The following is a 14,870-nucleotide window of genomic DNA, read 5'->3' on the forward strand; positions in this document are numbered from 1 at the left end:
GGCGCTCCTACCATTTCCGGGCTCCAGTCTCCTCACCCACCTGCGTGGTCACGGGCCGCTGAGAGGCTTGTTACAAGAATGTGGCCATGAAAAAGCTTCAGAAAATGAGAAGCTTCCACTGCGCTCTGTCCCTGTTAGTTGCTCTGTTTAAAATGTTATTGGCATGTTCCTTGCTTTTAAGAAACATTTAGCCCTTCATCTTACCTCTGCCTTATCAGGTAGCAGTTTTCTAAAGACACTCATTCTTAGTAAAAATCTCATCATCTTTCCCAGACATAACAGGGTTTCATGTCGGCCACCAGGCACCCGTTCCGTTGGCGGTGTTCTCAGTCCCGCTGTGCACTGGGCATCGCCCGGGGCCACTGACAGCCTGCAGCTGCCTGGACCCCCCTCTCTACCCCGCGTCCCCCTCCACCCCCCGCTCCACCCCGCCACCGGCCACTAGAGCAGAACTTCTAGAGGGGAGGCCTGGGCCAACCATGGTTGGAAACCTCTCCCGGTGAAAGCCAGGGAGGATCAGGAGAGAGCAGACCCGTTCCCCACAAACAGATCCTATTTACCCACAGAGGGAATCGGAAATAAATGCGGAAAAGCCGCCTGAGAGGAAGGGGACTTCCTTTCTGCAGCCGTAGCCGCATCTCCCATCAAAACGAGGCTTTCCTGGTCCTTTTAATAACAACCAGAGAAGCCATTCTTGTTTTTTGTTGTTGTTGTTGTCTTTTTGGTCAATTTAGATAAAGTATGTCCCCTCTTCTCTGTCAGTTTCCTTCTTGAAGAAATTTCTGTAGTTTAGGGTCTAAAATGGAAGCCCTTTCTTCTCTGTGAATGTCTATATTGGTAGCCACTGGGCTGGGAATATAAAACAAGGACCACCAGAGCTGACAGACAGACAGGCAGGGGTTCACTTTCCAGGCCGGGGCCCAGCAGTGAGGAAATGCTGCAGAGTTGGCTGAGGGGAGGCGTTTGTGAGGGCTAGAAGATGGCTCATGAGGTTAGGGTTAGGGCGTGAGGAGAGGACAGGAGGGGTGCCCAGGGCTCATGGAGTAAACGGGTCACCGTGTGCATTGGTCCGGAAAGCATCTGCAGTCAGGCCCCGGAAGGGTCTGGATGCTGGAGTCGCTTGGCGTTTATAGCTGTAGAACAGCTTCGGCTGCGTTGGAGCATTGGGGAGGAATCCTGGGCAAGTCCTGCTCGGAGGGAGAATCTAATCTCCCTTTCTTGGTAACTTTCCCAGGACACCCCCCGCCCCCCAATACCCCTGGGAGAGACCCTCCAGGCTGGCGCCTCTCTTTAGACATAGTATGTGCTACGTCCTGAGCTGCACCTATCCATGCAATCCGGTGTCAAAATATAACCTTCTCCCTTCCCTCTCAGGGATGGCAGTCTTCCTTCCGAACAAAGATCAAGGGGAAAAGGGGAGAGCTTTCTGCTTTGTTTTATTTTATTTTATTTTATTTTATTTTATTTTATTTTAATTCAGGCTGCACAAGTCTCATTCTTCTACATCCCAGAATTCCAGAAGTTTTACTGTTAGGAATAAAGAACATTACATCTTTTTCAACTTCTTTTCCTTCACCCGTTGCATTTTTGAAAATGGGCACTGGGCAGGACATCCATAGAGCACCTTTCCAAAACAGCAGTGCCCTGCGCTCGTGGCTCCAGACATCTTCTCCTCCGTCTCCTTCAGTGTGTGTCCGTGTTTGCGTTTCAAGAACAGACGTTAAACTTTGCTGTTATCTATTTTTTCATCCTCCAATACTCCATGGATTGAATATAGGTTTTTGGGGTCTTTTGTGTGTTTTTAAAAATTGAGGTACAATTGTAATTGGATACAATTTCAGGTGTGAGACATTATGATTTGACATTTGTATATATGGCAAATGATCTCCACAATAGGTCTGGTTAGCTGATGCATCCTTGAGAATTTTTAAGACCTACTGTCTTAGCAACTTTCAAATACAATTCAGTATTATTAACTATAATCACCATGCTGTACGTTACAGCCCCAGGACTTATTTTATAATCAGGAGTTTCATTAAAAGGTACAAACTTCTGCTCGGCTGGCATGGCTCAGTGGTTGAGCGTTGACTTATGAACCAGGAGGTCAAGGTTTGATTCCCAGTCAGGGCACATGTCTGGGTTGTGGGCTTGATCCCCAGTGTGGGGCGTGCAGGAGGCAGCCAACCAATGATTCTCTCTCATCATTGATGTTTCTATCTCTCCCTCTCCCTTCCTTTCTGAAATCAACTTAAAGATATTTTTTAAAAGGTACAAAATTCCACATATTTTTAACTATTATTTAATTTATTTTTTTTCTTTTTAATATTTTCCCTATCACTATTTATCCCCTCTTCCACCTCCACCCATAACCCCTGCCATCACCACAGTGTTGTCCATGTCCTGAGTTCTCTCTCTTTTTTTATTCTTTTTTGATCAATCCTCTCTCCTCCCCAACCCCGACCCCCAACAAGAGCTGTCTGCCTGTTCTCTGTCTATGAGTCTGCCTCTATTTTGCTTGGTAGTTCAGTTTTTTAACTATTAACTATTATTTTAAAATGTAGGTTCTTTGTTACGTAGGGGTGTGTGTGTGTGTGTGTGTGATTTTCTGTGGACACTGGCAGGAAATCTTGTGGGTTTTTTGTGTTTGTTTTCTGCTGTCAAGGATCCCTCACCCGCAGGACAATACGCACAGTGCCTGGCGTGCAGCAGGCGCCCAATCAGTGTTTGGTGAAGGGCCACCTTCAGGAAGGGGCGCTCTGTGCCCCCTCTGCTGTGTGCTGCTTTGTCTCTGAGCTCTGATGTGGTTTGCTTTATTTTAAAAATGTATTTATCCTTTCAAATATATTTAACAAGTAGTGAGTTTCTTCCACGAATCAGACATTAGAGAAACCCAGGTAAGAACGGTGTCATGTCAGAAATAATTGAGTTTCTCTGTGTCCCTAATTTTGTCTTTTCTTTAATTGAGGTGACATTAACCATTTGGAAATGCACAATTCAGTGGCATTTACTACATTCACGTGCAACCATCACCTCCATCTGGTTCTAAAGCATTTTTTTCACCTCCAAGGAGTTCTATATCCATCCACCGGCCACTCCCCCACTCCGTCCCTCCCCCCAGCCCCTGGCAACCGCTCATCTGCTTTCTGTCTCAGGGATTGTTGTTTGCTTTTTGCCTAGCGGGCTTAAAGGAACGATGGTATCACACACGATGCGTTGCCACTTGCCTAAGGATAAGCATCTAGAGGCGAAGGCCAGCGTGCGGGAGCCGCCAGGTCGGCTGGCTTGTCTGTAGAACGCGCTTCCTGATGCCAACATGCTCTTCCTAGGATGGTTGGTCCCGACGTGATCCCACTGCCGCATATATATGGAGCGAGAATCAAAGGCGTGGAGGTGTTCTGTCCTCTGGACCCGCCGCCTCCGTACGAAGCCGTGGTGCATGAGACAGACCGGGAGCAGGTACTGTCCACGCAGGTTCGCTTTGGTGTGTTGACAAGTAGGAAAAGCCGCGTTGGGTACAGAGAGCAGTGGGAGACGGTTTGCCCTGCAGATCTTTTTAAGCTCCCTGGGCCCAGCTGATGCTTGAGTTGAATATCAACCAATATCCCTCTCTTTTCCTGTGATGCAGACGTCTTCATTCCAAATATCAGAGGGATCAGAAGCCGCCACCAGCCCGATGGAACCGATCGGCGTGCCAGTGACTCAAGGTAATACACACACGGTCACGCCCACACCTGTGAGGCAGTAAGTTAAAACACGATAAAATAATGATCTCGGGGGTATTTTGTTGGAGGTCAGATATTCTTGGAGCGACAGCCTTTGCAGGTGCAAAACTACTATCAACGTTTAGGGCTTACAAGTGGGAGATAACATTGAACAGAAATACGGATATCCCTAGAATCTGTTAGGAGTTACCAGACTATTCTCAGGGACCTATGAAATACATTAGAGTTTAATTTGGCATTCCTGTGTTTTCCAACCTAAGATTTTTTTTTTTCTTCTGTTCAAATAAGATGAACTGTTTTGAAGAGAAAAAAAGCATTTCATTTCTTACATGGGTGATTTGCTGTGAGATCATGCTCAGGTCATGCTGCCTTCACATGCAGTGAATTTTGATTCCCAGCCCTGCATTAAATATTCGAGTCGGTTTGTATTTATCTTTGTAATTTAAGGGGACATTGTTGCAGCTTTCTCTCTTTGGAGAGGTTTTAAGTGCCCCAGAAAATTGTCCACCAGGACAAAATTGCACATGGTGATAAATAATGGATCAACTTTCAGCTCTTATAGACAGAGGTGGTTTTTCAGCAGCACCATTTGGAGTTGGGTTTCTGTCCCGTTCACCTTCTGTCTTATGTAGAACTGCACAGTGCACTCTGTTTCCTGAGTATGTTTGTAATTCTTCCATTTTTTTTCTTTTTAAAAATCTTTATTGTTGAAAGTATTACATATGTCCCCCCTTTTCCTTCATTGACCCCTTCTAGCCCACCCCCGCCCCCTGCCCCAGGCATTCACCTCCCTGTTGTCTGTGTCCATGGCTTATGATACATGCATACAGCTTCTTTGGTTGATCTCTTCCCACCCACCCCCGTCTTCCCTCTGAGATTCCACAGTCTGTTCCGTGCTTCTGTGTCTCTGGATCTAGTTTGTTCTTCAATTTATTTTGTTCATTAAATTCCACATATTAGTGAGATCATGTGATACTTTGTCTTTCTCTGACTGGCTTATTTCGCTTAGCATAATACTCTCCAGGTCCCTCCATGCTGTCTCAGAGGGTAAGAGGCCCTTCAATTTTACTGCTGCATAGTGTTCCGTGGTGTAAATGTACCACAGCTTTTTTATCCACTCATGTACTGATGGGCACTTGGACTGTTTCCAGATCTTAGCTATTGTAAATTGTGCTGCTATGAATATAGAGGTGCATACATTCTTTCTGATTGGTATTTTGGGTTTCTTAGGATATATTCCTAGAAGTGGGATCACTGGGTCAAATGGCAGTTCCATATTTAATTTTTTGAGGAAACTCCATACTGTTCTCCACAGTGGCTGCACCAGTCTGCATTCCCACCAGCAGTGCACGAGGGTTCCCTTTTCTCCACATCCTCATCAGCACTTGTCATTTGTTGATTTGTTGATGGTAGCCATTCTGACAGGTGTGAGGTGTTTTCATTGTTGTTTTACTTTGCGTTTTGCTGATGATCAGTGACTTTGAGCATGTTTTCATATGTCTCTTGGTCATCTGTATGTCCCCTTTGGAGAAGTGTCTATTTAGGTCCTTTGCCCATTTTTAAATTGGATTGCTGTCTTCCTTTTGTTAAGTTGTATGAGTTCCTTATATATATTAACCCTTATCAGAATGTTCTCTCATTCTTTCACTTCTTAAAAAAAGTTTCCCAGCCCACAGCTGAGGCTCACAATGATGTGATTTTTATTTACTGCACGATCGCCTCGGCATGGGAGAGCTCCAAGCCGTCTCATACCGTTCGGGATGGGCTTGTTGGGTGGAAAATAATACCTGCAGAAGTATTATTACCCGAGCAGAAGTCACCCAATTCCAGAGTGGTTTCACTGATGCATTTAGTGGCTACTGGCTCTTTAACTGGGCTCAACAGAAGTGTCCATGGCCCAGCCTGCAGATACCTCTCTGCCTGCGCTTGGTCTGCAGCCCACAGGGCAGCCGCTCACCTTTGCAGGTGTTATTTTCCACCCAACAAGCCCGTCCTGAACGGTATGAGACGGCTCGGAGCTCTCCCACGCCGAGGCGATCGTGCGGTAACGCACACTCTCTCTTCACCAGGATGCTTCACTGGAGAAGCTACTGAGCACCTTTAGGAAAAACTGACATTTGGGCAGGGCTTCATTGTTTGGAAGCGAAGGTTTTGTTTGTCTGAGGTCTGGAGTGGTGGTTTGGAGCGGCAGCGTTTCCCACAGTGCCGGGAAAGAGACACTTCTCGGGCCAGCCGCCTAAGCAAATGTTGTCAACTGTGTGGCCCTTGCCCCGGCAGGTTTGGGCTCACAGGTGTTTCCTGCCCAAATTTCTGAGGGCTGCAGCTGGCAAAATAATTTTTGTTTCTCCTCTTAAAAAAAAATACTTAGATGGGAACATTCCTAACACACCTGGAGAAGAAGGCGCATCCACTTCAGTTGCCAACTCAGACCAGCCACATCCCGGGAGAAGCCGGAGAGCCCTCCCGCCCACGATGACAAGGTCGAAGAGCGACCCTGTGTTCCATCCTTCTGCAGAGCGAGGTGAGGCGGCCCCCAGGCTCCCGCAGAGCACTTGCTTGCCTCCAGGTGCCACGTGCAAGCAGGTGGCTCCGGCCACCCAGGGCCCTGCAGTTCCAGAGATGCCTTGAGGAAATAAGATATTCTACACGCACATTAGGGATATACATCTGCCCCATCTTTTAAGCTGGTGGGGTGTTTTTATTTTATTTTTGTTTGTTTTTTAAAATATATTTTTATTGATTTCAGAGAGGAAGGGAGAGGGGGAGAGAGAGATGGAAACATCAATGATGAGAATCATTGATCGACGGCTTCCTTCATGGCCCCTACTGGGGATCGAGCCCGCAATCCGGGCATGTGCCCTGACTGGGAATTGAACCCTGACCTCCTGGTTCCTAGGTTGATGCTCAACCACTGAGCCACACTGGAGGGCAAGAGTGTTTTTCTTTTTAAATCATTGTCATCAAAAGCATTTGGTTGCAGACGATGCTGTGGTAGGTACTACATGAAGAAAATGACGCCAACCTCTTTCTGACTTCTACGTGCTCGCGATCGTGTGGGAATACATATTCTCTCTCAAGGAAAGGTCAAAGGGAGGTCTTGTTTGTATTCCCTCTTCTATAATTTAATATTAGTTATCTTTTTGCTGAGTACGAATGGATTGCATTATTTAACTCCCACCTTGTTTTAAGAACTTTGGATTAGAGTGAAACTCACACTTCATCCCCTCCCTCTCTGTTTTGAGTTTGTTTGTGTCTAGATGTTATTTGAATATATGAATACCTGAACATCTCCAAATATGTCTTCAGTGTAGAAAATTGTAAAAAATAAAGGGACGAAAGGAAGAAAATGAAAACCTTCTGTAATCCTGTGCGCACCGGCTTCTCTCGGTGACCTGTTCTCACCAGTGCCTTCGCTCTCCTGCTCACCTTGCCTTCTCCGGGGCCTGGGTCACCCCTTCATTCTGGTTCTGTCCCTCTGACAGCCTGTGTTGTTGGCCCCAGTCTCGATTGACAGTGTGGGAACCAGAAAGCACCCTCGCCACCTTCTCCACCCCCGCCCCCTGCTCCTGGGACTGAGCGCCTCTGCCACCCCAGCAGGCGGGCAGCTGGCCCTCGGCTCCCAGGCCCTCGGCTCCCAGGCCCTCGGCTCCCAGGCTCTCCGCTCCCAGGCCTTCCTTCACTGCCGTCGCTGCCCTACCTGGCAAGCTGAGGACTCGAGCTGGTCACCTGCCGGCTTCAACGGGAACGTTGCTGTCTGCGCAGCTCAGAGAGGTCTTTCCAGAATCCCTTCCCATGCTGCAGCGCTGCAGGGGCGAGGATGACCCGTGTTTACCTGTGGGACCAGGTTGCCTTCAAGGGACTGGTGTGGCCCCTGTCCTCACACCTGAGTGTCTGTAGGGAGTGCTCCTGGGAGGTCCCGGCTCCGTGACATGCCTGTGGCAGCCCAGGAGGACCGCTGCTCACCGCTGTTTGCAGATCCTCATGCCTCCGTTCTCCACCTGCTCTCCCACCCGCTGCTTCCTTTCCTCACTGACTCTCAGATCCTGCTTAGCAGGCCTCCGCAGACTGAAACCTCCAGGGCCGCGCGCACCGAAGGCTGCTGGCCGGCTTCTGAACACGCGGGAGCCAGGCCTGCATCCCACCTCACCCGCCTGCGGTGCCGCCGTGCCCTGCACCCTTCCACTCTCGCTAAAGCAGGTAGTCGTGGAAGTGAGAGCCTGCGGTGGGTTTCCCAGGCCCCCTGCTGACTTCTGGAATGACCTAGTTTTCCTGCACTTAGATTTCTCTTTCTGTAATCGTCAGCCGTAGCGCTGCCTACAGCCCCGGTGCGAGCACTGATACCATGTCCGTACAGTGCCCTCGCGGATGTTTAGGACAAAGGTACAGTCCACGTGCACAGAGCCTTCCCCTCATCCCACGAGTCTTGTCTTTCCTTAGCCCCTGCCTCTCAGCGGCTCCTTCATCCTCCCCCTTGAACGTTCGTTTCTCCATCAGCCAGCCACGCTTTGTCTGCTTGCCCACCCATCCCCAGACATTGGCCATCACCCATGACACTGCTGCTCCGCTGCGGTTTGTATTCGGGATGCCCTTCTCGATCACCTGTCTTTACCGCGGGGGTAGTGTTTTCCGTGGCACAGAAAAATGGGTTGGGGACATATCCTGTTGGAACGACATCAGGAAATAAGCTCATGTCATAGTTGTTGGTTTTGTGTGTGTTTTTTTTCCTTTTGCAAAATGAAAAGCAAGATGCGCATGGCTGTTGGCATTTGTCATGTGCTTTCCGCGCCGAGTTCAGCGGTCCGTGCCGTTTCCCATGCAGGCGCGTGTTCGCAGGGGCCTGGCCAACGGGTCCGTGCTGTTTGTCTGCCCACAGCCGCTCCCGTGCTCAGCTGTGAAGCCGCCACCCAGACGGAGGGGAGACCGGACCTGGCCGCGGTGACCCTGCGGAGGGGCTTGCGACCCCGAGCTGCCAGGTGCAGGCCGCAGTCCCTCATAGATTACAAGTCGTACATCGACACCAAGCTGCTGGTGGCCAGGTTCCTGGAGCAGTCCTCCTGCGCCATGACGCCCGACATCCACGAACTTGTGGAAAACATCAAATCGGTTCTGAAGTCCGACGAGGAGCACATGGAGGAGGCCATCACGAGTGCCAGCTTCCTAGAGCAGGTAGCTTTAATTTTATTATCCGGTCTGAGTCAGATCACCCGTTTCCACAGCAGCCCACATGGCCTCTCCGAGTTCCTGTCCCCGGCACGGTAAGTTCATGGTCGCTGTAGCAGGGGAAATGTGGCCCGGAGGTGGTAGGGGAGGGGGAGGGGGAGTGGAGAGGAAGCCGGAGCACTTTCTTTTCAGGCGGGGTGACTTTCCCCAGCCTTCTTGGCCCAAACGAAGAGGAACCATTTTTCCGGGATTGGGCGCCTGGAAAAAGCGAAGGGTGCAGCTTGGAGCTAAAAGCAGGGGCATGGGCAGTGGGGGGCACATGCAGCAGTTGGCTCCCTGTGTTGAAAGTGTCCCTGGATGCGGCATGTTTTCTCAGCCCGTTGCCAATGACGGACATGCCTGAATGTTAACATGGGCGAGATTCTGAGAGCTGTTCCCGTTCCCGTGAAATGTTTGGCAAGATATCCAAGCTGATAGGACCGAATGGAATACACACCCTTTCTTTCCAAAGGTTAAAGGCGACCCCCTGAGGGGAAGCCACAGGGAAAAGATACAAGCGGGCGCGTGAATGATCCTCTTGGGTGTCAGGCCTCTCACCCGGAAGTGGAGGGCTGCACGAGGTGGTCCTGCGCCCGTATTCCTGAATGAAGGGACTTGCCTTCTGACGAGAACGGGGGCTGGGCCACATCTCGGGTTACCCACCTCTTTTTAAAAGCCGTCACCCTGGGGGCGTTTACTCCCCTGCTCTGGTACGTGGGGTGGCGGCGAAGGCAGCGGTGTTACCCGGCTGCGTGCATCAGTGCCCAGCAGACACTTCCTGGTCACAGTTCTCAGGTCATTACCAGCACCAGGATCCTGGGTAAAATTTCAAGGCAGTTTGGTCCCCTTCTCACTGTCCTTTCTGTTCCCCCGTTCTACCTCCCGGTCGCTTCTAACAGAAGCCACAGCCAGAGTCTCTCCAGACCCTCAGGGGAGCACAAGAGCAATCCGATTCCTCGCAGGAAGAGGTGCACGAGCCATGGGCCCCCTTGTCTGCTTTCTGAAAGAGTGGTTGGCCCATGGCCCTGGGTCAGGCTCTAGGTAGTATCCCACGTTGGGGAGACATTTACGTCCGGGGGTCCCTGGTCTGTGCAAAACGTCACCTCCTGCCTCCTTTCCTCTGAGCACCCCCAGTAGCCCACTAACCAGGAGCGAGCATGTGGAGTCCCTGAAAGGCTGCCGAGCTCTGGCGAGGCAAGAGCCGGAGCCTCCGCCACGCAGGTGGTCTGGACCTTCTGCACAGGCCTGCTCGCTGGGCGATCACTGGGGGGTGAAAGACGGCAGGTGCTGTCGCCACCAACATTCACTGGGCCTGGATCAAAGTTCGGGCGCTGGGACTGTTGCAGTAGACCTGGGCCATCTGCTGGAGCCTTCCCAGCTTTTGCACACTTCACTTTCTCTACGTTATTAGAATGCATTTTTAGATCCACTTTAAGTTTCACCAATTCAAAACCACTTCTCCTAACTTACACGTAATAACAGTTGATAGCTATGAATGTTGGAATTTTCTTCTTACTCAGGAAACAAGGACAGGCCTTAAAGACAGAATCATAGAGTGTTAGCAAATCTGATATCTCTTTGCGGGGTTAACTTCTTAGTGACCTTAAAGTCTCAGAATGGGCCCTGGCCGGATGGCTCAGTTGGTTGGAGCGCTGTCCCGTGCACCAGAAGGCTGTGGGTTTGATTCCTGGTCAGGGCATATACCTAGGTTGTGGGTTCAATCCCCGTATGGAAGGCAACCAATCGATGTTCTCTCTCACCTGTCCCTCTCAAAATCAATTTAAAAAAACCCTGTCCTTGGGTGAGGGTAAAAAACAATTCTGAATGGTACAAACTAAACAAAACGTCATCCCCATGATTGTTCTATGACGTGGGTGGTAACAAAGCACCGGGCTTCTCCCAGGGCGCTGACAGTATTGTGGGTCACAGACGGGACTGTGCAGTGTAACAGACTTCCGTGTACTGGACAGCTCTCCCCTCCTCCCTCCCAGCTGGGTGAGGAATTTATCATGTTTTTGTCATTTTTACAAAGTAAGTCATATTATGATGTCCTTAACGTTATGTATGTGGCACATGGCCAAAAACAGATCTAGCAGTAGAACCATTCCTCAGAGTTTTTACAAATAAACCAGATTAGTTGTTACGTTGTTTGCTGAGGGGCTCTTGGATCAGTTAGAAGCATCATCGGTTTTGGTTGACATTTGGTAAACTCATTACCTGGTCGCAATGCCAAGTCATAGTTACCAAATGTGTGAGTCCATTAGTGTCGCCTGGGTTCTTGTTGCAAGTACAGATGCTTGAGCCCCACTCCTCACTCACGTGTGCGGGGAGCTGGGAACCCACGTCTCTGACAGGCTCCCGTCCCTTCCTGTGATGTGCAGGCCCCCGTGAGGCCACAGCGAGATTGGGGAAAGTGATGAGCAATGTTCAGTATAAAGCAGTGTTCGGCAAACTCATTAGTCAACAGAGCCAAATATCAGCAGTACAACGATTGAAATTTCTTTTGAGAGCCAAATTTTTTAAACTTAAACTTCTTCTAACGCCACTTCTTCAAAATAGACTCGCCCAGGCCATGGTATTTTGTGGAAGAGCCACACTCAAGGGGCCAAAGAGCCGCATGTGGCTCGCGAGCCACAGTTTGCCAACCACTGGTATAAAGCAAGACATTGCAATAGAGGAGTCAGGGAAGTGAGGCAGGGCTACCTTTGAAACCATAGGACATTTGGGGAATGTGTTAGAAACGTTAGAAAACAGGCACTATGTTAAGTCTCTCTGGAATTCTGCGTGGTTCCACTTTGGGAGAACGCTCTTTTCTTTCTCAAGGCAACTAAACGTCGTATGGATGGACGTAGGAGGCAGACCCAGGACCTCTGTGAAGCTTAACCTCTCCCTACCCTCTTCCTTCTCCCCAAGATCATGGCCCCCTTGCAGCCCAGCCCCCCCAGGGCCCACCTGCTGCCCTCGCGGAGCCAGCCCGGCGTGCTGCACCTGAGGAGCTGCGGGGACCTGAGCACCTTCGTGGCGGCCGGGAGGCCGAGAGTCGAGAGGAGGCCCCGGCGGGCGGCTGAGCGGCCACACAGCCTCATCGGCGTCATTCGCGAGACTGTCCTGTGAACCTCAGGAGCAGGAAGGAAGGATCCCCTCCTCACCATGCAGCGTCCAGGGTGGGGGTTGGGGTCCCCCTCTGGGAGCTGCTCTAAAAGGGGGGGCCTTCGGAGGACACCTGTCCTCGCTCCATGGCTCACCTTTCTGCTGGCCTAGGGTTCTTCCAGGCTCATTTGGGTTTGGATGCATCAGATTGGAGGCTGTGAAGGCAGCATCCCTCTCCCCCCTCACTGGCCCTGCCCCGGAGTAGGTTAATGAATCTTTGCCCACACACCACCTCGTGGCTCTCTGCCTCGTCCAGCCCTGTCACTGGGGCAGGTCTGCTGGGCTGCTGTTGATAGACGCTGCGGCCACGCACTGCTCCGTGAGAGAGGAATTGGCACGCCACCCACTGGGGATCGCCCGCAACCCAGGCATGTGCCCTGACCGGGAAGCGAACCGTGACCTCCTGGTTCATAGCCCGACGCTCAACCACTGAGCCACGCCAGCCGGGCTGGCATGAAGCACGGATGATCAACCCCCATGCTCTAATCATCAAGTCCCTGCATAGATCGCCCTGCAATCACTCTCTTTAGGAAAAACAGGGAACTTTTTCAGTGACAAATCGTAATGAAAGACATTTAGGGGGGATATTCTTGTTGATTCCATTTATTCATGCTTGCAAAACTAGAGATGGCTAAGGCAGAACTGAGAATAAAATGTTTACTTTGGACCTCTGGACTCGGTGTACAACGTTTGTGTATGCGGACGGGGCCACACCTGACCTTACGGAGATGCAGGAGCAGTGGTGGTCAGGTTTGGGCAGGCCACCAGGCCAGTTGCATCTCCAAAGTACCTGATCTCCGTGCATAACAATGTGTCCTTTATGCATTCAGCAGGCGCCTGGCCGAATGGCTTCATGGCGCTGCCTTGTAGTGGGACCGTGGGCAATAAGTCAGTAAAGTGATTACAGATTAAGCATTAGTGCTAAGAAGGAAGGAGGCGGTTGGAGAAGGCTTCTTTGCGGAAATGACATTTAAACTGGACTTGACTATGAGGGGCAGGGAAGGGTGTTCCACGCAGAGGGAACAGCCAAGGCAAAGGCCTCCAGCACTAGAGGCTGCTGTGGAAGCAGCACTTGAGTGAGGGGAGAGGTAGGAGGAGCTCAGGCTGGGCTTTATGCTAACAGTGAGGTTCCATGGGAGAGTTTCAACAGGAGTAACAGATTTAATTTACATGCGTAGCGGAGGCTAGTTTAGGTCAGGATATGGGGTACAGGAGGTGAGGAGCTGGACAAGGATGCCTGTGCTCCAGGTCCTGTGCTGGGGGTTTTACAGTCTCATTTCACCCTCACCACAGCCTGAGAGGGGGAGCTGTGAGTGTCCCCATTTCACAGACAAGGAAAACGAGGCTCAGTGACTTGCCCAAGGTCACTCAGAAGGTCTTGGCAGTGATGCCCTTCACACCCAGGAGCCCATCTCCAGAAACCGCTCTGGTTCTCGGCCTCCCAAGTAGTAGCTGTTTGTCATTTCTTGTTTCTCCGAGGAAGTGGTTGCTAGGACTTCGCGCTTGGCTCATGGAAGCACAGACACCCTGGGCTCCAAGCCCACGGACTTCGCACGGTGAGAACTGGCATGAGGTCAGGGGACTGAGAAATGGAAAGGGAAGGACTACTGGGAGGCACTGAGCTGGAGTGGAAAGTGGATTGTGGAGGCAGGTGTGCAAATGAGGGGACTGGGGGCCTGCAAACAGCCCGGGGTCGGCCCACCTCCCTGGCTGAGCTGTGTTTGTGGAGGTTCCCAGGGGTTTCCCCGAACGACAGTCTCTGTTCTCACCCCCTCACCCTCACATACTGAACTCCCCACGTTAGCGAACAGCCTCTCCATTTCTTTAGAAGCCCCCACTGTCAGCACCATGGCTGCCCACTGGGGGCTGGCCCACTCCCTGAGGTAAGCCCCGTCCTTCCTGAGGGTCTGCAGTGTTACAAGCCCAGGTCTCACCCAGGCTCTCTGACACCCAGAGACCACCCACGTAGCCAGGCTGGTTGCTTTTCTCCGTTATGGCTGCTTAGCTGCCCCTGACCTAGTGTCTCAGGGTCAAGCCAGGGATTCTCAGCCCACCAATTCGTTCCTCCCCTGGGGCTGAGAGACAAGGACTGGCCTTCCTCCACCCAGGCTGGGTCTTCCCAGGCTTCTGTTTTTTCTTACTGCAGGAGGACATTTTCCCAGCTGCATCTCTTTCCACCTTCCCTCTGAACTCCTGTAGCTCACCTCCAGCTGCCACACAGACCTCACCGCCTGCTGTGAAGGCTCAGGGGAGACAGGTGGGCGCCTGTCATGGAGGTGGTCTCAGCCATCCCGAGGAAAGGGAAATTTCCAGCCACAACCAGAGGAGGAAAGAACATAAAGGCTGAGCCATAGCAGGAGGATTTGAAGATTCGACCTCGCAGCCAGGGAAATGGTCCACGTAATTCCAGCCTCTGAAGGTATTGGTGAAGTCAGAAAACTGACTTCTGTCTTGCTTCTCAGATGTTAAGGAATATTAAAATTAAAAAATATACATGATAATATAACTAGAGGCCTGGTGAACGGATTTGTGCACCGGTGGGGTCCCTCAGCCTGGCCTGTGCCCTCTCGCAATCTGGGACCCCTCGGGGGATGTCGGAGAACCGGTTTCGGCCCATCCCTGCAGCCCAGGCCAAGGGACCCCACCAGTGCATGAATCTGTGCACCAGGCCTCTGGTATGCATATAAGATCTTTGGTTAATCTCTTCCACCCTCCTCCCACCCCCCTCCCCCTTCCCTCTGAGATTCATCAGTCTGTTCCATGTTTCCATGCCTGTGGTTTCCGCTCCTGCATTGAGCA

At 51.2% G+C, this 14,870-nt stretch overlaps 1 protein-coding gene across 5 annotated transcripts in view; it reads left to right on the forward strand.

Annotated features, from left to right (window-relative positions):
- ENTREP1 (endosomal transmembrane epsin interactor 1) overlaps positions 1 to 12,738 on the forward strand; it is a 57,452-nt gene extending 44,714 nt beyond the window's left edge. For 2 of the 5 annotated variants that reach the window (XM_054727211.1, XM_054727209.1), the window contains 6 exons: positions 3,327 to 3,471; positions 3,626 to 3,704; positions 6,091 to 6,243; positions 8,596 to 8,888; positions 9,821 to 9,889; positions 11,835 to 12,738. In XM_054727211.1, coding sequence (XP_054583186.1) covers positions 3,327 to 3,471; positions 3,626 to 3,704; positions 6,091 to 6,243; positions 8,596 to 8,888; positions 9,821 to 9,889; positions 11,835 to 12,035 — 940 coding nt within the window. In that variant the 3' untranslated portion in view covers positions 12,036 to 12,738. The remainder of the gene's footprint in view (positions 1 to 3,326; positions 3,472 to 3,625; positions 3,705 to 6,090; positions 6,244 to 8,595; positions 8,889 to 9,820; positions 9,890 to 11,834) is intronic. The other 3 variants (XM_054727210.1, XM_054727212.1, XM_054727213.1) reach the window with 3 other exon arrangements.
- The last annotated feature ends 2,132 nt before the right edge of the window (positions 12,739 to 14,870 follow it).

This window comes from Eptesicus fuscus, chromosome 15 (assembly GCF_027574615.1).
Source record: "Eptesicus fuscus isolate TK198812 chromosome 15, DD_ASM_mEF_20220401, whole genome shotgun sequence".
NCBI lineage: Eukaryota > Metazoa > Chordata > Mammalia > Chiroptera > Vespertilionidae > Eptesicus > Eptesicus fuscus.